We start from the raw sequence: 21456 nt of genomic DNA, 5'->3' as shown, positions 1-21456 counted from the left end.
ATCATTACCCCCCTGAACTGTCCCCGTGGTGGCTTGTGAACGTGTAATCACTAGCACCCTCTTCACATGTTCAGCCAGGTCATTTCCCACGAGCACGGCTGCTGGCAGAGTCGATGAAATCGCTAGCCGCCAAACTCCCCTCCAGCCTTGAAAGTTGACAGGTACCTCCGCGACTGGCAGTGAGATTATCTGCCCCTCAATCCCTGCTACCTTTATGCTCTCATTTGGGATTACATATTCCCTCGGAATAATATCTGGATGGCACAGGGTCACCTGGGAACAAGTGTCCCGCAGCCCCCGATACTGACGGTCAAGTATTCCTACGTCCACCCCTGCTGTCTCAAACAACTGAGAATCTGTTCTCACCAACAGGCAGCGCCTGACTTCTACAAGAGGACCATTTTCCTCAGCCTGATCAGCAGATGTAGCTGTTCCAGACTGAGTAGCCATGGCAACAGGCTCCCTCAGTGACAATGAGCCTTGCTCTTTCTGGACACAGAACACAGCTTTTGGCTTGGTTCCACTCGACTCCTGAGGCACCATTCCTTTTAGCTGCTTTAATTTCTCACAATCTGAGATTAGATGGCCTTTTCCCTGACAGAAATAACATTTTCTGGTGTATTTTGATTCTCTCTCATCTTGTTTTGGTTTTCCCTCCAAAATCTGAGGTCTTAGTTTCATGTCTGAGGGCTTCCCTTCACCATGGGCCCCTCCCCCTTGCTGGCTTTTCCCTGGTCCCTGAGAGTACTTGCCGTAGGTTTCTTTGGGTTTACCTACAGATTTCCCCTCACCCAAGGGCTTTCTTATTTGCGAAATAAAATCTGCGATCTCGGCTGCTTCTACCACAGATTTTGGTTTCCTTTCCCTCACCTGGAACTTCAATTCCCCATGGAGAACTGAATAGAACTGTTCCAGCGCTATCAAATCTTTAAGCTGTTGAAAGGTCTCTGTCCCCTCCTGCGATAGCCATTTCTCAAGCAGCCTCACCAATTGGGCCCCCACTTGGGTAAAAGTCTGCTCTGGCTTTTTGGTGATTGACCTAAATCTTTGTCTCAACTGTTCCGCATTTATCCCATGTCTTGCAAACACCAGTTTTTTAAACTCTGCAAAATCTTTCATCAGTTCCTCAGGCATCTCGGCATAGACTTCAGCCAGGCTACCACTGATTAAAGATCGCATGATGGTCATCTTCTCAGTTTCCCTCACTGAGAAGTCCACAAACGCTCTTTCCACTAAGGAAAAGAACACCTCAGGACAATCTCCCTTGTGGTACACAGGGAATTTCTTCAGGTCAGCTTTAGACAATTGGCCTCCCTCAGAATCCCTATTGTTATTATTGTTCTGATTCATCAGTTCCAATCTTCTTAACTCAAACGCCATCCGTTCTTTTTCCAGAGCAATTTTCTCTCTCTCTAATCTTTCTTCTCTCTCCCTTTCCTCCATTTCAAATTGCCTCATCCTCAGTTCATGCTGTTGGACTATGAGCAATTTTCTGAGTTCTGGGTTCTGCTCTCCTGTGCTCTCATCCTGCACTGAGCCAAATTCCTCCTCAGAACCTTGGTCCACCTGTGGGTCTTTCACTTCACCCATTTCTGCCATTTGGCTTCGAGTCAAGGGCATAATGCCCCCTCAGAACAAGCTGCTTTAAAAAGTCAAGCCTCAAAATAAAACGACCACTTTTTTTTTCTCTTTTGCCTCAGAACCAGCTTTCTATAGATTGCTGCTGTCCTTCAGCACTACTTGCAACAGTTGCAAGCTAGAGCCTACCCCCCTCTGCTGGGCCTCTCAGCTGGCAAGCTAGCTCACTTCTATTTCACAGTTTTGCCTCAGCTTTTTTCCCGCCAAAACCAGGCTGCCTCACAGCACCTTAATCTAGTCTCCCCAGTTGGCACGTTCTTCCACTAGCGCACCTCCCCCTGAGGTACACCTAGAAGATTACCTACGCGCCTCAGATTGTCCCTGACTAGACCCCCCTTGCTCTGGGCACACTTGCCAAGGCTATGCTGGACCGCTGGACAACTGGACCAGTCGTATCCCACACGCTGGACACCAATCAATGTGACAAACCCAGACCTACTGGGATCTGCCACACGTTAACTAAGCTGCCACCAACCATTCCCTATAAGAAGTCACACAGACCAGGGATGGATTTTTAAACAAATAAAAGAATAAGGTTTATTTAAATACACACAGGGAAAAATAAAACGATCAGGTGAATAAGATAAAGTAACGTGGCTTATTCTCATTCATACATGCATACAGTTTGGTTCACACAGAACCCTTAACTTGAAGCACAGACCCTGAACCTATCAGTTCTGGCTAACCAACAGACACCTGAACCTATCAGGTTGGTACTCTGACACACAGTAGTACCCTGTCTGACACACAGACTCCCACACCAGCTTCTTCTTCCCAGCTGCTGCTTCTTCACATCCCAGCGTCTCCCACTTCACCACACAGGCTTCACATTTATATACAGTACAGCCCCTCCTCCTGATGTCCCGCCTTCCACTCTCCATAGGATGGAACTTTCCCTCCAAACCCATGACAGACAGGTAACATCAGTGCTGTATGTAACACTTCCTACCTCTAACTGATGATGGAAGGGAGTGAACCTGGGCTCTTTTGCATACAGAACACTTGCTCTGTTGCTCTGATGCCCTGTTTGCTGTTCTTTTTTCTATTGTGTGTGTGCATTTGCAGCATACAGTGCATCTACCAGGCTGTTTAACTTTCTAAAAGTGCACAGAGAAACGGAGTTTACATTCCCTTTAGGCCTGTAATTGCCTGACATTCATTCGAGTTGCTGAACTTGTTTCATAGAATAATGCAGCTGGAGGATGTCCCAAAGGTAATTTGGCTGGGATTCTTTCTCTGCCATGGCAAGAGTTTGATACCAAACCATACGCTTCTTGTTATGCCAGATAATAAGATTGCCATGTTGCAGCTGTGTTGCTTTATTAATAGAGATGTCCCAATGAGTTTGGAAACTCTGACTACGGAGAGATCTAGGCATGCAGCCTAGGTAAACCTTAAGGACAAACATTGCTTCAACCTGCAGATTGGACTATCCCTTTTTAAAAAAGGCTTAACCATGTAAAAATCTTCCTATTAATAGAAAACTAGCTTGTTGAGAAAAGTTTCAGCATATCATTGTTCTGTTTTCCTTTCTGCTTGCAGGCAACTGTTGTTAGCAAACTAAGTGAGGACGAAGAATGCAGTCCCCCCAGGTGTGAAGCCACACCAGTCATTATTCTATCTCAGGGCACTAAGTCTTTAGTGCCACCACATTCCAGGAGGGCTTTCTCGGTGGCAGGCTCTCGGATTCTGAGAGTCCTGAGAGAGGGGGGGGGCTAGGCTGGATCCCGCCCTCTTAACTTTACCACAAGGAGGCAAAGATGGCTTTCCTCAGGCACACCTTGAGCAATGAACTCGGGATAGTGCAGAAAGGACTATTTAACAGGATGGCTGTGGGTTTGCTCAGTCTTTCATCAATGTCTTTTAATTGCTTTCAATTTCTATGACATATTAACTTTTCTTTTAAAACATATCTATTTCGTTTGATTTTATTGTTAGCTTCCTCAAGTCTCATTTTTTTAGTAAAAAGCAGAGTACAAATTTAGCTAGGGAGTAAACCTGAGGGATGTTTTAGCTCGGAGGTTATGATCCAACTCCTGTTGCGTATCACTGTACAAAAGGTACTGTGTCACACCTTCTGTGATAACTGCATCCTCCTCTGGTTCCATGAGGCTTTGGTGAGCACCATCATGGCCCAGCAGTGTTCTTCTGCACACAGAGGGGTAAAAAGAAGGAGGGAAGACAGCAGTGTGGATGTGGCGGAGGGACCCAATGAAAATTGTACAGATTTGAGGGCTCTGTGTAGATTCTTGCAATGGGGATAATTAATCATTTCCATGTGAATGACTACACTACAGTGATTTCAGGAGAGGAAATTGGTATAAAAAAACCTCTAATCAACTCAAATGTGAGATAACCTTTCTGTGTAGTTACACCCATACAGTATTTGACTCAACGCAAGTGCAAAATACTAGTTGGACTTTTGGCTTATATCTATAGTGGTTTTAACATGGTTTTATAGTCACTCCCTTTTCAGAGGAAACCCATGGGAACTATAGCTGTGTAGACAGGATTATCAACAGTGAATCCTCACCACCCTCTCCAGATAAAATTTTCAATGTTTTTTCTAGAGAATGCACAGCAGTTAAAGTTTCATAAAGTGATATTGTAGAAGTAGATCTTCATATGCCTGGGGTCTGTATGAGTGGGGAGAATGTTTTAAATAAAAGAACTTTGGTTTAACAAATGCAAGGAAAGAAGAATCAATGCCTCCACGATTTTGCTCTTCTGGCTTTGTCTGTTAGGCAAGCATCAATAATCCTCATCATTCTAAAGCAGTTGCATAAACAGAAGATATGGGGGAGCAGTTGGATAGCTTTACTTTCATTTAAGGATTCCAGGTACCATTTAGTTCTTTCTTGTGCCAGAAATCTTTAAACATGTCCTCAGAACCTCTTAAAAGTTCAGTCTCCTTGAGGGGTAAAATGATATCTTCATTTGAGGAGTGGGGTGGGCATTCGTTTTTGGAAAGAGCCTGCTGATCAGGGAACTGCTCCTGTGTTTTCCTTACAGTGAAATGAACATGCTTAATGTGCTTTAGAAAATTCAGAAAGTGCTTTCTTTTCCAATGGAGAGAATGATCTGAGTCTCTCTATTGAAATACGCACATGCATGCATAACAACAAGCATTTGGATGCTGGGAGAAAAACAAATATTTACTTAGTGGTGCAATAACACTTTGCGACTGAATTTTGATGTTGCGCATTAAAACTGCAAATGGATGGGTATGTGGCTGAATGCTTTCTTGTGAAGAAGAAAACCAGACCTTACACATACAAAACCAGAATATAAGGACAAAGGCTAATTAGAATTTTCTCTCCCACTGACTTGCCTAGATATACTTAGGTCAAATAAAACTTAGGGATGCCACAAGAGATCTGCAACAGGCTAACATGGTTACTATATGGATAAAAGGGGATGATGCAGACTGTTTACAAAGAAGGGGGCAGCATCTTTCACACCCTAGTTATACTACTGTTGTGTTGTGTTTTGTTTTTTAATTCCTGTGTCACTTTGCTTCCGGCTGTTCTACCACCTCCTGTCCCCAAACGAAGACAGGTGTTCTCTCCTCCTTTCTCTGTTAGCACCTTGAGCCATTATGCTTTAGATCAGTGGTTCTTAACCTTGGGTTACTCAGGTGTTTTTGAACTGCAACTCCCAGAAATCCCAGCCAGCACAGCTGGTGGTGAAGGCTTCTGGGAGTTGCAGTCCAAAAACACCTGAGTAACCCAAGGTTAAGAACCACTGCTTTAGATCACCTCCCTTGATTACAGTATTTATTTCCTGAATAGAGAGCTAGTGTTTATCTTTAATGTTCATAATGCCTGTGTAGAAACAGTAGTCAAATCTGGGCCCACCCAAAGGCCTTTACTCCGGGGAGATACAAGGAAAGCCTCAACTTGCACCTGTCCCCAAATACCCCAGTTTGTCTCTGAGAATCTCTCTCTCTAGCAGAATTTTCTTTCTACAGCAGAAAATGCTCTGATTTTGGGAAAGTTGCTTGTTTGGACTATAATTTTCGCAATTCACACAAATGGTCTGGAGATTTCTGGGAATTATCTTCCATAAAAGTCACCTTGACCTCATTTTTAAAGAGAGAGATGGGATAGCAGTAATTTTAAAATACATAATAAAATAAAATGAGATTCCTAAGCTCAGATCAGAGCCTTGAGTTTTGCCCTTTTAAGTTCCTCCCTCTCCAGGGATAGCACTGGAAAGCTTTCATTTGTAAACAAGCCATGTTTACAATATTTGAATATAATGCTCCCTGTCAGGATGGTTCCACACAATCCACAGGCTAATTAAAAATCTTGTTTGCTTTCCTTTTCAATTTGTACAGCGTTAGGTCTTCCTTCCTTCCGCTTTCCAGCAGTTTGTCTGTTGGCCAAATGGTGCTGTGCTGCAACCGGCCTGTTTATCACAGTAACGCTCTCTCTCCCACCTCCATTACAGCTGTGGCTTTTGCTCTCCCTCCTGCTCGTTCCATTTGTGGCTTTCAGCCATTGTTCTCAGCCTGAGATTTGTGACCTGCAGTCATGCATGCATATATGTGTGTCCCCCTCCCGTAAGACAGAGTGAGAAAAAGAAAACTAGATGTGTGAGAGTTGTACTCAACGTTACAGCTTTTCCATTTCATTCAGCCACTTCTTACAGTCTGCCTGATTGAGGGCTTAACCTGTAAGTCATGAGTTGACTGTCAAGTCCTGCAGTTAACTTTCTGGAAAGCCAGGCATAAATGTGTGAGAACAGCTTGCTGCTTTCATCGCAGAGGAAAGACATCCATTCTGGTGGTTCCTTAGTCAGACATTTCTGTGAAATGTGTCCTTATGTTTTCCAATTCATGACCATCAAGGCTGCAAATGGACCAAGATGCTACATAGCCGGCAAGGACTTCTGGCAGGTTGCCTAGATTAGACAGCTAGGAAGCAAGCTGCCAGGCTGCACTGAAAAAGAGAAAAACACATAGCAGGAAGGCAAAGCCAAATGAGGAGATGGATCCTGTGAGCTAAAGCGTGAAGAGAACTTCAGCTGCAAGCTGTGATGAGCTTTTACAGGGTGGCCCTTAGGATGACTCATGGCACAAGGCCTGAAATGGCACAGGAAGGAGTAGCAGGTATATCAGTCACTGCAATCCATACAAACCGGTTTTAATTTACCCTTTGAAATATGGCTGCCATTGCAAAACTCTTCTCCTATGATGAGCTCTACTGTGGGGTAAACATCCTTTCTGACAGTGATCCCCCTTCCTCATTTAAGAAACCATCAGTCCTGTCAATTGTTAGCAGTGAAAATTACCTTTTAGGTTACGTTTCTACTATACTGAAAGGGAACTTGAAAAACTTGCTACAGCTGCCATAACTGCACAGCTAGTTTATTATTGTTGTTACGTGCCATTGGTTTGCCTTCAGGGTAGGGTGACCCTGTGGATGAACGGCCTCCAAAATGTCCCATCCTCAACAGCCTGCTCAGGTCTTGTAAATTCAAGGCAGTGGTTCCCGTATGCAGCCAATCGATTTTATATTTGGTCTACCTCTTTTCCTACTGCCCTCAACATTTCCTAGCATTATTGTCTCTTCCAGTCATTCTTGTCTCCTAATGATGTGCCCAACTTATGACAACCTCATTTCATTACTTTTGCTTCCAGAGAGAGTTCAGGCTTGATTTGATGTAGAGCCCACTTGTTCATCCTGCTGGTCTTCCAGGGCTCAAAATTCTCCTCCAGCACCATATTTCAAATTATTCAATTTGGTGATAAGAAATAAAAGAGTGTGGATGCCTTGGTTTCCAGTGACACTTGACATCCTTGCACTTGATGATCTTTTCTAATTCTTTTACTGCTGCCCTTCCAAGTCACAGTCTTCTTCTGATTTCTTGGCTACAGTCTCCCTTTGGATTGATGACTGAACCAGGGTATACAAAATTGTTCAGATTTTTATTCATTGTCATCCTTAAAGTTGTGCAGTTCGTCTGTAGTCTTGATTTTTGTCTTCTTAATGTTCAACTGCACGGGTTGAAAAAAGCCCACATTGGACAACTTATATCAGAGATCTGAGTGACAGTTCCCTAGTAACATCAAGTGATATCAAAGGCTAGCTTGGGAGATGCATACGCCAAGCCTCATTGATTAACCTGCCCCACAGAGCCAGATTGCAGGTCCTCATCTTACTAGAAAAGATGAAGAAAATATTTTTCATTGGGGAAGGACGAGAGAGAGACTTTGAGGAGGGATGAGATAAGTTTGGTCTTGCACATGCTTTGGTCTATGACTCCCATCAAATCCATTCAGCATGGCCACTGAAAAGGTGTTGGAGGAACTGTGATCCAGGACAATTGGAGGGTAAGAGGTTTCTCCACTCCAACCTAGTATGTAAAAAGTTGATATTAAAAATTAATGACAAAGGCTTCAAGATGAATCATTACTTGTCTTAATTCCAGTATCTAGAACAACAGAGAAGTTCTGGTCACCCCCTTAAATCCAAATCTTATAAGAGGGTTGATGGAAGTACAGTAAGAGGAAATAAAAAGCGTTGGAGCATGTTTTCTATGAAGAAGATGTAAACCGTCTGGGGTTTGTTGTTTTGGATGAGTTGAGTTGATTGTGCTTGGGAGAGGGGACTGTGACAACAATGCCAAAGATAATGGAGTGAAGTGATTGGAAAGTGCACATTAAATTGCTGGGCCTTCCCATTAGATATGATTGCATATAAATTAATTTTAGCTTTAGAAAATTACATTGATCACTAGCTGAGTTGGTTTTGGACAAAGCCAGGGAAGATAAGGATAGCTATCAGAAGCTAATAGCCATGCTGACAAGTCAAATACTGTAGGGCTGTCATTATTAGTGGCATGAGTCTGATTGTTCATGTTGAGGGCAAACAGCAATGCATGGTCTGTTGTGTTCTCATGACTTAAAAACAAGAGAGAAAATGGAGTTTTGGATCAGTTTTTTAATAATATTTTGAACATGATTCTTACATGGTTATGCCAAACTGAATTAAAGAAGAGATGGCCCTGAGCCTTCACAAAGCACATTTTCATCAGTATTGGTTGCCTAGACATTGGGCTTAAGGATTCCCAACTCTGCACAGGATTTAGACAACTGGGTGTTAGGAGATACAACTTCTGGGCAAAGGCAGGCAAGCATGCAGGGAGGCAGGCTGGATAATGAAAAATTAACCACTGTCAGGTTGACAAATAAAGATAATTTTGTTTGCTCCCATGCTTCATCCGTACTTGGAAAAACTAAATAATTTCCCTTGCTTCCTCCAGGGATACCCTCAAATGATAGTGTTAAACGTCAACCTCAATTAATCAGTTAAAGGCAGCAACATGAAAAGCAATAAAACATCATGCTACCCAGGAATGATCCAATGCAACATTATGTGTGATAAAAACAAAAAGTATGAAATATTTGCCATGATGCATTATCATAAACTGTATAATGTTTGAATCGATAACATTTTATTTTATTTATAATATTTGAAGGTTTCAGGTACCTAATTGTGCTTATAATTGAGACACAAGTTTCTATGCCAATAAACAGTAAATAATTTACAACACGGAGGAAATTAAACTGTCAGGAACTATGAGAAGTGAAGTAGGAATTGGCTGAATGGGAAAACATGGCATCTGGTCAAGATTTAAAAAAAACGATTTGGGGAAGAAAAGTGCCAAGAGGATCTTTAAGGAATGCAGATTTGTGGAGTTTTGCCATATCACAGTTGAAGCCAGCACCTTTTATATCCTTATCAAGAATAAAACAGAGGCACAATAAACCTACTTCATTTTTTTATACAGTACAGTTCTTCTCCCCCTCTGAGACATACACCTTCATATAAACATAAAGAAGAATAGGAATGTCTATGTTAACAAGGTTTATGGGATTCACAGGTTCCCCCCTGAGGCCAGATGGGTTGGCAAGCCCCCTCTGGTCCTCCCGGTCCTACTTCAGTGGCCCATTGGGAAGCTGCAAGCAATGCCATCAGGAGGCCACAGGCTTTGATGAGTCTAAACTCTTACCAGGCTTACCAAGGAAGGACAGGCAAAGCTGAGACACCAGATTAATTTGCAGGGATCAGCAGAAGTGATTTTATAGTTCCAGCAGTAATGGGGACAAAGAAATTCCTGTAGGCAGGTACTGTTTCTCCTCCCCCAGTTACACTACTAAGTGCTCCAGGGAGTTACTAAAATTCAGAAGTGCTTTTAACTTGTACTCCAGCCTTCAAGGTAGGAATATCAAAACACCCACAAAATATAAAGGCACTCAGTAGGTGGTTGAGGCAAGGCTCTTCTTTAGTACCAACAACTCTTTTGTTCTCAAAAATAACCAAACAGTTGTAAAATTTTATATTTCATTAAACATGTTGCAAGAAAAAGACAAAAAAGGTGAAGTTTTCAAACAATTTCAAGGGTCACAAAAAGCTGTCAAAAGCTGTGGAGCAAATAAGCATTCAGAAAGAGTTAAGGCCTGAGGCAAGAACACTTCCAGAACAGTTCCCACAAGAAAAAAAAAAAGAAACCTAAGCTAATACTTCGTGAAAAAGTGAGAGGTTGGTTACTATTAAGGTACCACTCGTATTTTTTGGTAGAGTGAATGGCATGAGGTAAGATATCAAAAGTGGAGAACTGCCAGTTTACATTGTCTGAAACCTATCTGGTGTTTGAAACAGGATAGAAGGTAGTGTGAATTTGTAGGAGAGAAAAGATGTCCTGAAAGGAGGACTGAGTATGGTTTACTGTGAGTGTTCCCTTTTGGCAAAGCAACAAGTGTGGTGCTGCTTCTTACCCATCAGGAGGTGACACAGGTGGACCAGTGAGTGTGAAATAAGCATGCTTTTTTTTCTTGCCCAGAGCTCATGAATGAGAAGGTTCTTCCCACAACAGAAGCAGCAGGAAGAAAGGATGTGGTCCATTTACTTTCAATTGGGTGTCTCACATGCATCCTTCTTAATTCTAGTTTGATCTCCAGAGGGTCAGGGTTTGTGGGCATTGTGGGTTTTTTTTTTCTCTTAGAAATTATATGTGTTAAAACTGAGAAAGGTTCTATAGTTGTAATTTTTATAGGTGTAATTTTGCAATGTATAACATTTCGCATGTGCTCACATTCTTTTCATGAAGGCTGAATTAAAAACTAAATCAGTTATCAGTCACTCTGAGTGTTCCAAAACATGAAGTAATCATCTTCTTCTCTTTTAAATCCACAGCACAGTATTTTGCATCCATCATGGTAATTGTTGGCTTGTCGGTGGTAGTAACTGTCTTAGTTCTTCAGTTTCATCATCATGACCCTCAAGCAGGAAAGATGCCTCAATGGGTAAGTTACCAATACAAATAGACAATTTGGGGGTGGGATTATGGGCATCTCTCACACAAAATGTTGTTGCCAATGAGAAAACTCTATCATGAGGAAAAGGAAATTCTTTTTCACTGAGGAAAAGAATGCTGCAATTCCTTATTCTTTCCTGTGATGGTAAGTGAGGGCTTCCATCCTTGGAGTGTGTTTTTTCAAAAAAGAGATCGGAGTGTTAATAGAAAAGATTCTACATGTTTCATTAAATGTGACTGAGCTTGAAAATCTAACCCATTTATGTTAAGATCAGGCAGAGAAAATCCTTAACACATTGATTTGCTATGACGTTAATGTTAGAAGCCACAGGAAGGATGGAGAAAATAGCAGAACATACTTTGATTGACACCATTGACTGCAAGCAGCAAATTTTATTGTTGGCTTCCTTTCCTTTCCTCTCTTACAAGGACATGAAAAACTCTTGAGCAGCAAAAAACAAAATATTTAAATAGTATGAGGCAGTTCAATTATTTTTGAGGACTGGATCGCAGCAAGAAATTTAGCAAGCGTTATAAAAGAAATAAGGATTTTTATCTTCTAATAGTGTATGGACAAGGTCTTCAGAGAATGGTATTTCCAATAAACCAAATAAAGGTTTAATAAAATGCAGTTGCAAAAAAGGGGGGCAATAGCACAGAATATGTGAAAAAGAATCTAGCCTAGCACTGTCACATAGGCAAACTCTCTTTCAATAAGGCTCTTCTAACAATCCTCCTTACATTCCTCCCACAATCTTGACTGCTGGCTAGAAATGATGGGACTTGCATTTCAATGTCTCTGGAAAGTGCCAGTCTTGAGAAGGCTGTCCTTAAAATACAGTATTTGACAACTTGTCTAATACAGGCTGGGAATCTGAGAGGTGACATCCAAAATATCTGGAGTGCCAAAGGTTTGCCACTCTGATGAATGTTGCTCTCTCCCCCTTCAAATAATGCAGACTGTTTAATGGAGAAGGGCATACAGCTGGATAATTTGCTGCTGCAATGCCTCTTAAAAACAATGTTTAAATCTGACTAGAATATGTTACTCATTAAACCAAACAGCTAATGCTGTTATCACTGGTTATGTTATTTTTAAACTTTTAATTACATTATGCCTTCAGTGTCAAAGAAAGTCATTCATTATAGATAGCCTTATTGCTTTAATTTTTCTTACTTTCTGTCTCTTGGTTTGTTTGTCTATTTGTCATGTTATCAAATTTTGGCAGCACTATTGCAAACTGGGCAGAAGTAGCAGGATTGCAAAAATGCACGTATATTGTTCATTGTTGTGTTATACTTTAACATTTGTTTTAGCTAGCTATCTGGGCACAGACCCCTACAAGTCTCATCATTTGGGGCACATTTTTCTGTTCTCTTGGAGAGAAATCACACATTTGCAAAACTTGTGTGCATGTGTGTGTGACAGTGCAAACCTTAAAATAACAATAATTGCTGCCTTCGTTTTGAATAGACTTCTTAAAAATAGAAGCATTAAGTGGATTGTTTTTTTTATCAGGGAATAATGACTGTGAAAACACTTAGATTCAAAAAGGTGAAATATTGCTAGGGATATTGTGTATAAATTACAGAAACCACTATATATATTTTAAAGAGTTTGATGTCTTGGTTTTACAGTGGAGGAGAGAATGGTTGTAGCAGTTGGAGAATCCTCGACTGTCTTGCTTTGTCAAGAAAGCCTGGTTCAGCCATAAACAAGACATTGCTGCGATCCCATTGCTAATTTTCCTCTGCACAGTGTGAAGTTCAGCAGTAGCTCACGCAGCCTTTTGTTACTGTTGATTTTCTGGGTGAATATTTCAGAAATGTGCAAGACTCATTTTCTCATACATGCAACATTTCTGTGAGATTGACAAAAAGAATATTCTCACTCCCTTAGGAAAATATAGCCCAAATTCTGTTGCATAGTTATGTCAGTAGAAGGGAAATTACCAAATTACTACTAATTAACAAGTCATAATTTGGATTTCTGGTTGCTCACCAAGGTTGTTGACTGGCATGCAACAAGGAATCCAAGCAGAGATTTCTTTATTAGCAACCATGTGTCATTGTGAGTTACATCATTTCCCTTCTGCCAGTGTAACAATACAGGATTTTGGCCAGTGTTTTCTTGTTTACCGTGAGAAGATGCCACAGGGCAAGATTTACACCTCTAGTGGTAGATCTCAAGTTATACAAGTTGGTTATAAATCAGGGATGGGCTAACCTTCTGGCTGAGCTAATGTGATGCTGGGAGAACTTAGATAGTTGTGCACTGTAAAGTTGGGACTGACTTTCAGTGACCTTAATAGGGCTTTCAAGGTAAGTGAGATATTAAAGGAGTGGTTTTACTAGTTCCACACTCCTACTGAGTTTCCATGGCCAATTGAGGATTCCGATCCTGGTCTCTAGAACCCTAGTTCATCACTCTATTACACCACACTGAGCAGCTGTCTTCATTATAGCATGAAGCTATGGGATCTGCCCATAGCCTAACTGCATGGATGGGGGATACAGCTTCCCCGCCAACAGAAGGTTCCTGGGTGAGAAGACTGGGAATGGGGGCTATGGCATGGGTGGTAGCGCCAGTTCAGTCAGGAGATAAGGGAGATGGAGGGAAGGGGAGATGTTCTCTGGTGTTAGAAAGATGAGTCAGGAGGAGACGCTGCTGCCAAGAAAGCGGAATATATGTGGTGAAATATAACGTCACATCCAGATGAACTTTGGAGAAGCGAGCAACATGTTCTCCTGACTAGAAAAGCTGATAAAGCTGTTGCCAGAATAAGTAAGCTTCCCATCTCCATGCATTGTTTCGTCCCTGCGTATTCTTCCTCTCTTTTGTACTTCATGAGTTTGGAGGGAGAGGAGCAGGGATGACTAGCTACTGAAGCAGAAAAAAAAGAAAAGCATAAACAAACAATGGGCAGACAGGAGGCAGCTGGTTCCTCTACCGCCCTTTCTGGCTTTTTTTCCCCTGCTTTTCCCCAGAGAAGCTCCTCAGTTCTCAACAATCAAGCCCGGGTTGTACGTGTAATGTTAGTATCATTTGGTGCCAACCTCTCGGACCCTTGGCAAGGGATAGAGAAAAAAGCCTCCAACAGTGTTTCCTGCTGCGCCCTTTTATGACCACCAGTAGAGATGGGCACAAACGGCCATTTAGGCCATTTGTGCCAGTTTGTTTTTCAGCCAAACAGGTGTTGGGTGTGTTCCCAGCCCTGTTTCCTCCAGCAGGCCCCCACTGAGAGGCAGTGTCTAGGTTTCCCTGCCCTGCCTTTTCCAGGTGCTGCCTCTGAGTGGGCACCCACTGGAGGAGGAGGAGGTAGGGCTAGGAACCGCAAACATCTCTTCAGCCAAAAAACTAACCAGTACGAACTGCTGAAACGGCGGTTTATGCCAACTTCTAAGCACCTGCTATACCAGTAAGGTAGCGAAATACAGTGGTGCCTCGCTTGATGAGGATAATCCGTTCCAGCGAAATTGCTGTAGAGTGAAATCCTCATCAAGCGAAATAAAAAAGCCCATTGAAACGCATTGAAAACCGCTCAATGCGTTCCAATGGGCTAAATACCTCAGCGTCCAGTGAAGATCCTCCATAGGGCGGCCATTTTAGGATGCCTGTGCAATGAAGAATCCATCTTAAAGCACAGCAGGGAGCCATTTTACACAGCGGGTGGCCATTTTGAACCCTGATGATCAGCTGTTTTGATCGTCGTAATGCGAAGAATCGCTTCCCGAAGCAGGGAATCAATTGTCGGGAAGCAAATTTTGCCCATTAAAATATCGTTTTGTGATCGCAAAAGCGATTGAAAAAACCTCATCGTCAAGCGGATTCGACGTTTAACGAGGTAATCGTTAAGCGAGGCACCACTGTATCAGCTTGCTGAAATAGATTGCAACACAGGCTTTTAGAAAGAAAAAAAAGAAACCTCAGAGGAATGGCTACTGCTTAACAGTATTCCTGTGAGTCATTTTATCTGTTTTCTTTTGTCACTAATTCACGATGGAAACTTCTGCCCCATAATATCCAGTTGCAGTCAAAGAAGAGCTTACATGTTTGTGGGATGATTGTGCAATGAAAAAACTTTGAAGGTTGTGATCAGATGATGACATTCCTGTCCCAGGGCAGCTGAGCATACCATGGTTTTTGTATAATGTGTTGTTTGAAACATGCAAGAGACATGCTGAAGAGGACTTTCGGTTCTGAACACTAGATTGCCTGAGAAAGATACAACGCAGACCCGTCTCTGTAACTGTGCAAAGGAACACCTCTGTAGAATACTGAGAAGTTGTCTCTCTCATCCAGACCACAAAAACAGGAGGCACTGTGGCTCTTGTGATTCTCATCACATCAACACTGGTGTGATGTAGCTGGGCCTGTTGCAGCCATTGTTACACATTTCTCTCACAGGCATCGCCGCAGTTCTTTGCTTGCTAAGAGTGAGAATGCATTTGGATTATTATACATAGAGAAAGGAGAATTGTCTTCCAGCTCTTTTCTTTTATGCCCATCTTTCCCCTCCAGCTTTTCTTCTGCCCATAAATATGTTGCTGTAAAATTATTTCCCAAATTAGAACAGAAATAATTTTAGGGGCCAGGGCCAGCTGCTTCAAATAGTCAGTAGAGTTCTTACTTGAACCAAGAGATGATTTTTTTTGGAAATAAAGTCTTAAATTTGTTCTAACGTTATCCACCTTAGCTTTCATCAGCTAGTTAATCCACTGTGACTTGTTCTTTTAATTGGTATGTTGCTGGTATACAGGGGTTCTGTGTAATGTTCATTGCTGCAGTCCAGCAAGGAAAAATATATATATATATATAATTGCCTTTATTATCTTGGTCTCAAAAGTCCAGTCTAGGCACTGATGTAGGATTGTTTGGTGTCACCGTTTGAGAATGACCCTTTTTTTCATTACAACTCCCAGAAACCCACAGCTACCATGGCTAACGGCTGTGTCAACTAGGGTTGCAGTCCCTATTTTTCCCCATTTTTATAGTAGGGCTGTGTAGCTCTTCGGAGGGAGGCAGAATGCTAGTTTCACACACACACCCTTCTTTATGTATTATATACCAGTTCTGATTGACACCAGTTTTGTTCTGTTGCTTACCTTCTTCTCTGACCATCCTTTTTAGAAGCTAAATTTTATACTTTTTCCTCTGGTTGTAACTACAAGGTGGCAACTGTGAGCAAAATATACTTTGTACTTAAAGATGCATCTAGAGTGAACTTTACTACAGAAAGAGCTAGATTTGTGTGTTAAGGGAGGGCTGGTGAGATTAAGCTAAGACTCTCACTTTTCTGTATTTTTTTTCTGCCTTGTGATTTGCTAAACAAAGGAATAATCACATTCCAAGTGTAAAACCTTTTTACCAGAAATCCTTTAGTCAATTAGCCTCTAATGAGACTTCAGACTTTACTTGATCTACAGTAGAAGTTAGGTTATTCTTCCATAGTCATTATTTTTGTCTTCTTAATGTTCGGCTGTTAATCTTGCTTTTGCACTTTCTTTTTTAATCTTCTAGTAATCATTTCAGTTTATTGCTATTTTCTTCTAATAATGCCCCAATTGATGCAGCCATTATCTACCTACCTACCTACCTACCTACCTACCTACCTACCTACCTACCTGCCTGCCTGCCTGCCTGCCTGCCTGCCTGCCTGCCTGCCTGCCTGCCTGTCTGTCTGTGTCTGTCTGTCTGTCTGTCTATATCTATCTATCTATCTATCTATCTATCTATCTATCTATCTATCTATCTATCTATCTATCTATCTATCTATCTATCTATCTATCTATCTATCTATCTATCTATCTATCTATCTAAACTGTTCATATCCTTGTTATTTAATTTAAGTTAGTTTAATATGGAGCACTTTGCTATAGAGTATGAGCCCCATATCGTCTGGGGATTGGTTCCAAGCCCCTAGTCTTCACTAACAATTATTCGTAGTATGGTCTCTGGCTCCATCAAATGGCTGCTTTCTGATAATACATGTGAAAATAGTTTTTCTGGATTTTTCTTCTTTTAATATTTTCAGACTTTGGATAAGTGTAACTTCATATACTGATCCTGCAGATTTGGGAGTCCTACTGTACTATGTTTATGTTTTATTGTGTTGTGAACCACCCAAAGTGACCACTGGTTGGATGGGAACTATAAAAATTCGATGGATGGATGGATGGATGGATGGATGGATGGATGGATGGATGGATGGATGGATGGATGGATGGATGGATGGATGGATGGATGGACATGGTGTCATCTGTATATCTTAATTTATCTTCTCACTCTTTCTATTTCCCTCCAAACACAGTTGCTATTGCATATGTGGGTTGTATCCAAATTTAGGCAAGTGGTGCAAATGATCCAGTAGAATTGGGCTTCCTCTCTTCTTTTTTCCTACAGCAAACCTGAAGCTTCTTGAAAATACTAAACAGAGGGATGGAGAGGCATCTCTGTGGGATGAGCTATGGGGAGGTAGAGTCAGAGATGGTAGATTTTGTGTCTTGCCCATTATTGTCACAGGTGTTGGTTCAGAGTTTGATTCATCCCATGCTGCAGATTTTCCCCCCAACTTCATAGGCGCCTTAAAAAGTGTTTTTTTAAAAAATAATCTCAAGTGATGGCAGTTAGCTTTTAGCAGTAGGTTTTTATTTTAAAAACTTTCCAGTTAATATCAATGGGACTGAAAAGTGCTAAATATTTTTTGCATTGTGCCTTTACTTATTAAAGGAAGAGTTGCTCAGTTGAGTTTTTGTTCAGGGTTTACAAAAATATCTTGTAGGAGATTTCATAGCTCTAGACAGTCAAGGGCATAAAAGAATATGTCTGGTCTGTCTAGCAATAAATCTGGTGTTATCATATTTATTATAGGTTTCAGACAAATCTTCCTTTGAAGCTTCAATTTCCCCCCTTTCTGTTTTCAACTCAGAAATCATGAATTTTAATTCCATAATTTGTTTTAGAATAATCAATGGCACTTATACCAGGCTGTTGCCACAACAGCTGCTTCATTCATGTGTTAAGGCACTACATTATGTAATTTTATAAACATTAAAATTCACAAACAAGTGCATCAGTGCTTCTCTGTTAAATAGGCTCTGTGGATGTCCTGGGAGCCAAACATTGTGAAGCAATAAAGAGATGCAGGCAGAAGTGCTGGCCTTATTCCTGGACGTCTCTATTACATGCCACTGGAGGAGGCCCTCGTGGGCATCTGAGTAAACTGCTCTTAAACATTGTTTTGCTTTAGGGTTCATTTAGGGTTCATTTTAAAGTCATAGATGTTTTCAGAAAGATCAAGAGCTGGCAACTCAAGGGCATTGGACCCTCATCTTATTCTGCTTCCTTTTTGTGCCGGTTTCTCTAATCTGAGGCTTTGACTACACAGTGAGGGAAATGCAAATTGACTTGCCTTCTCTTGCTGAAAAGTCACACTGGAACATCCAGTTTTCTCAGATATACAGTGGTGCCTTGACATACGACCATAATCCGTTCCAGAAGATGGACGTAACTCGAAATGGTTGTATGTTGAAGCACCATTTCCCATAGGAATGCATTGACATGCAATTAATCCATTCCAGTCGAAGAAAAAAAAAGCCCCCCCCCCCATTACTGCAAGACTCATTGGAAACACGATTAATCCCTTCCGGCTGAAGGGGGGGAAGAAAAGCAATCAAGCGTGCAAGACCCATTGGAAATGCACAAAAACAAATGGAGCAGATCGGAAATGCACAGAGAACAAAGGGGGCAGGTCGGAAATACAAAGAAAACAAAGGAAAAAGCAAGGGAAACATGCAGGACCCATCGGAAATGGGGACAAAACTTCAAAAAACAACCCCCCAAGACCCATCGGAAATGGGGGGTAAAAGCCAAAAAACCTACTCCCAAAAACCTATCAGAAATGGGGGGAAAAGCCAACAGACAAACAAAAACCCCAAGACCCATAGGAAATGGGGAAAAAACCCCAAAAGCAACCAAGCCTCACAAGACCCATCAGAAATGGGGAAAAAACCAACCAACCAGCAGACCGCCCCAAGACCCATTGGAAATGGGGAAAAACACTCCAAAAAGCAACAAAACTCCCCAAGACCCATCAGAAATGGGGAAAAAAACTCAACAAACAACCCCCCCAAGACCCAGCACAGCACAGAAACATAACCCTCCTAGCTGAAAACCACGGTGCAGAAACACCCAGAACAGTTTTTAAAAAGCAGAAAACAGCCCCTTATCTTACCAGGCAGCCCGAAGCTTCCCTGCAAACACACACACATGCTCACTCCAAAGCAAAAGCCAGGCAGTCCCAAGCCTCCTCCGACACACACTCTCTAACTGCGGGGGCGAAAGAGCTACAAAGAAGCAGCCTCGTCGCCACCTACAGTTAGAAATTTGAATTTCCCACCTTTTCCCCCCAGACTTTTTCTGTTTGTAAGTGGAACCTCCGGTCGCAAGTAGAAGCAAAATTTTGCAGCCGGAGCTGGTTGTAACTCGAAATGGTTGTAAGTAGGGATGTTCGTAAGTTGAGGCACCACTGTAAGTGGCCATAGAAGCCAGAGGAGGATAAAAGCCTTACACTTGCAGTTCTATTTGAAGTGCCAGTAGCTGGTGCAGTTCAAAGGAACTGCCTGAAGATGGCTTTCCTTCCTCTTAATTACTTTCAAGAGTTCCTGAAGTTGTTAAAAAATAAATGCATGAATAAACAGGACTGGGGGGGATTTTTTTAAAAGAAGTGGCAGCTTAGGGAAGCAGAGGCTTTGCAGAGAGGTGAGTACTGGCACTGTATGTGTGTGTGCGCCCCCTCTGGCGCCTTTCCCCATTCCAAACCACTCTTTGCTCTCTTTCACTGCCCCTCTCTTGTACTCCCCTCTTTCTTTTCCTGGCTGATGTTTCTCCTTTTGTTCTTCTCTTCCCACTCCTCTACAGACAAGTGACCCCCCATCCACACAGGAAAAAATCCTTTTGAATCTTTCCAACAAGAAAAAGTAATAGTTTTTACCCATTAGAGGGAAAAAGCCAGTTTGTATACCAAAAGGTCTTGATTGATTCGATTTAGCATCAAGCGGGCAGGAAAAATTACTTTGATTTCACTTGTTTTATAAACAGAATAAATCCCAAGTTGGATTCTGAGTTTGCTTGGTGCACAAGGAACTGAAATCCTGCAAGAACAAACACCCTTTGAATAGGGGATTTCAGTGGCAAACCAGATGCCTACCTAATTCAGAGCAGCTGTTGGCTATTTAGGTGCTTCTTGGTGGCTTACATGCATGGCATGAAGGTAGGAACCTCTACATCACCTCAATCTATTTTCAGCAGCTGATATTTAGAAATATTTCAGTTAGTTCCTGCCACCCCTTCATAGGTTGGGAGCCAGTAGCGTTTTTTAACAGAGGAATTTTTAAGTTGGATATTCGATACTTTGAAGACACCTATATATGATCCTTCTTGAGAGAAGAAATGAAGGAGGATGAGTGGTTTTACTCCTCTATGCTAGAAGAGCAAGAGGGCTTTAACTGAACATGTCCCACCACTACGTGCACTGCAATCAGACTACATTGGAAGGAAAATCTGGATAAAGAATAGTACCACAGGTTATCTTGTAGCTTCAGGAAGACAGATGTTGCATTAGGCTGTCATATTTTCTGAGTTCTGTGAGTACTGACCAGTAGCAATGTTAATCCTGATACCCCTTGGAAAGAAACTGGGGGTATCAGGATTAACTGGGGGGAAATGAGGGAAGGGAAGTGAGGTGTGCATGGAAGGTTGAAAATAGAATGGCACCAACAGAGGGGGGAAAGAGTGATGTAAAAAAACTCACTTCCTCTGCCCCTCTGCAGACAACCAAGGGAAGTGCTTACTTGAGAGCTGATTGAACTTGTATAGGCATCCTTCAGTCTCGAAAGACTATGGTAACATGCTCTGAATCGAGGAGTGTCCTCTCCAGAGCATGAAGCCCGGGTAAGGTAATATGGAGGATAGGCTGTTACCCAAGCAGCAGATCCCCCCTCTCCACATTGCTGAAATGGTCCAATGGAAAGGCAAGAGCCAATACAACTGGTTCCAGCAATGTCGCAGGAGTTGGCAGAACGACACATGCTCCTTCGGGACTCCAGCTCCGGATTTTGCCTCGAGGTTAACTCCTGAAGCCTTTTCCATGAGTGGATATAGCCGCAAGGCAGTGGAGGTTTGAAATCGAAGTTTTCCTTCTCCTAGATGGGCTGCCTTCCATGGCTGACGAGCCCCACCTACCCGGCCTGCTCTTTAATAGTGCAAAAGTATGATCTGATCCTTAAAACTTTCCTAACTCCCAGGCTTATGCAAATCTAATTGGCTTTTCTATTTAGCATATTAAGGCCAGAGATGCAATTTGAGAATTTCCTGGGACACGCTCTTTTAAAGCAGAAAGTCCCACCCCTAGGGCCCACCCCCAGGCCATGTGGTAAGGAGACAAAAAGAAAGCCCAGAAAAAAAACCTCAGCAAAACATCCATTCAAACATAC

General features: G+C 42.0%; 1 protein-coding gene across 1 annotated transcript in view; it reads left to right on the top strand.

Annotated features, from left to right (window-relative positions):
• LOC110083158 (neuronal acetylcholine receptor subunit alpha-7) overlaps positions 1-21456 on the top strand; it is a 149409-nt gene that overhangs the window by 123439 nt on the left and 4514 nt on the right. Inside the window, exon 9 of the mRNA XM_020801371.3 lies at positions 10842-10951. Within this exon, the coding sequence (XP_020657030.3) occupies positions 10842-10951 (110 nt within the window). The remainder of the gene's footprint in view (positions 1-10841; positions 10952-21456) is intronic.

Source organism: Pogona vitticeps, chromosome 2, assembly GCF_051106095.1.
Source record: "Pogona vitticeps strain Pit_001003342236 chromosome 2, PviZW2.1, whole genome shotgun sequence".
NCBI lineage: Eukaryota > Metazoa > Chordata > Lepidosauria > Squamata > Agamidae > Pogona > Pogona vitticeps.
This window is presented reverse-complemented; position numbering and strand designations above follow the sequence as displayed.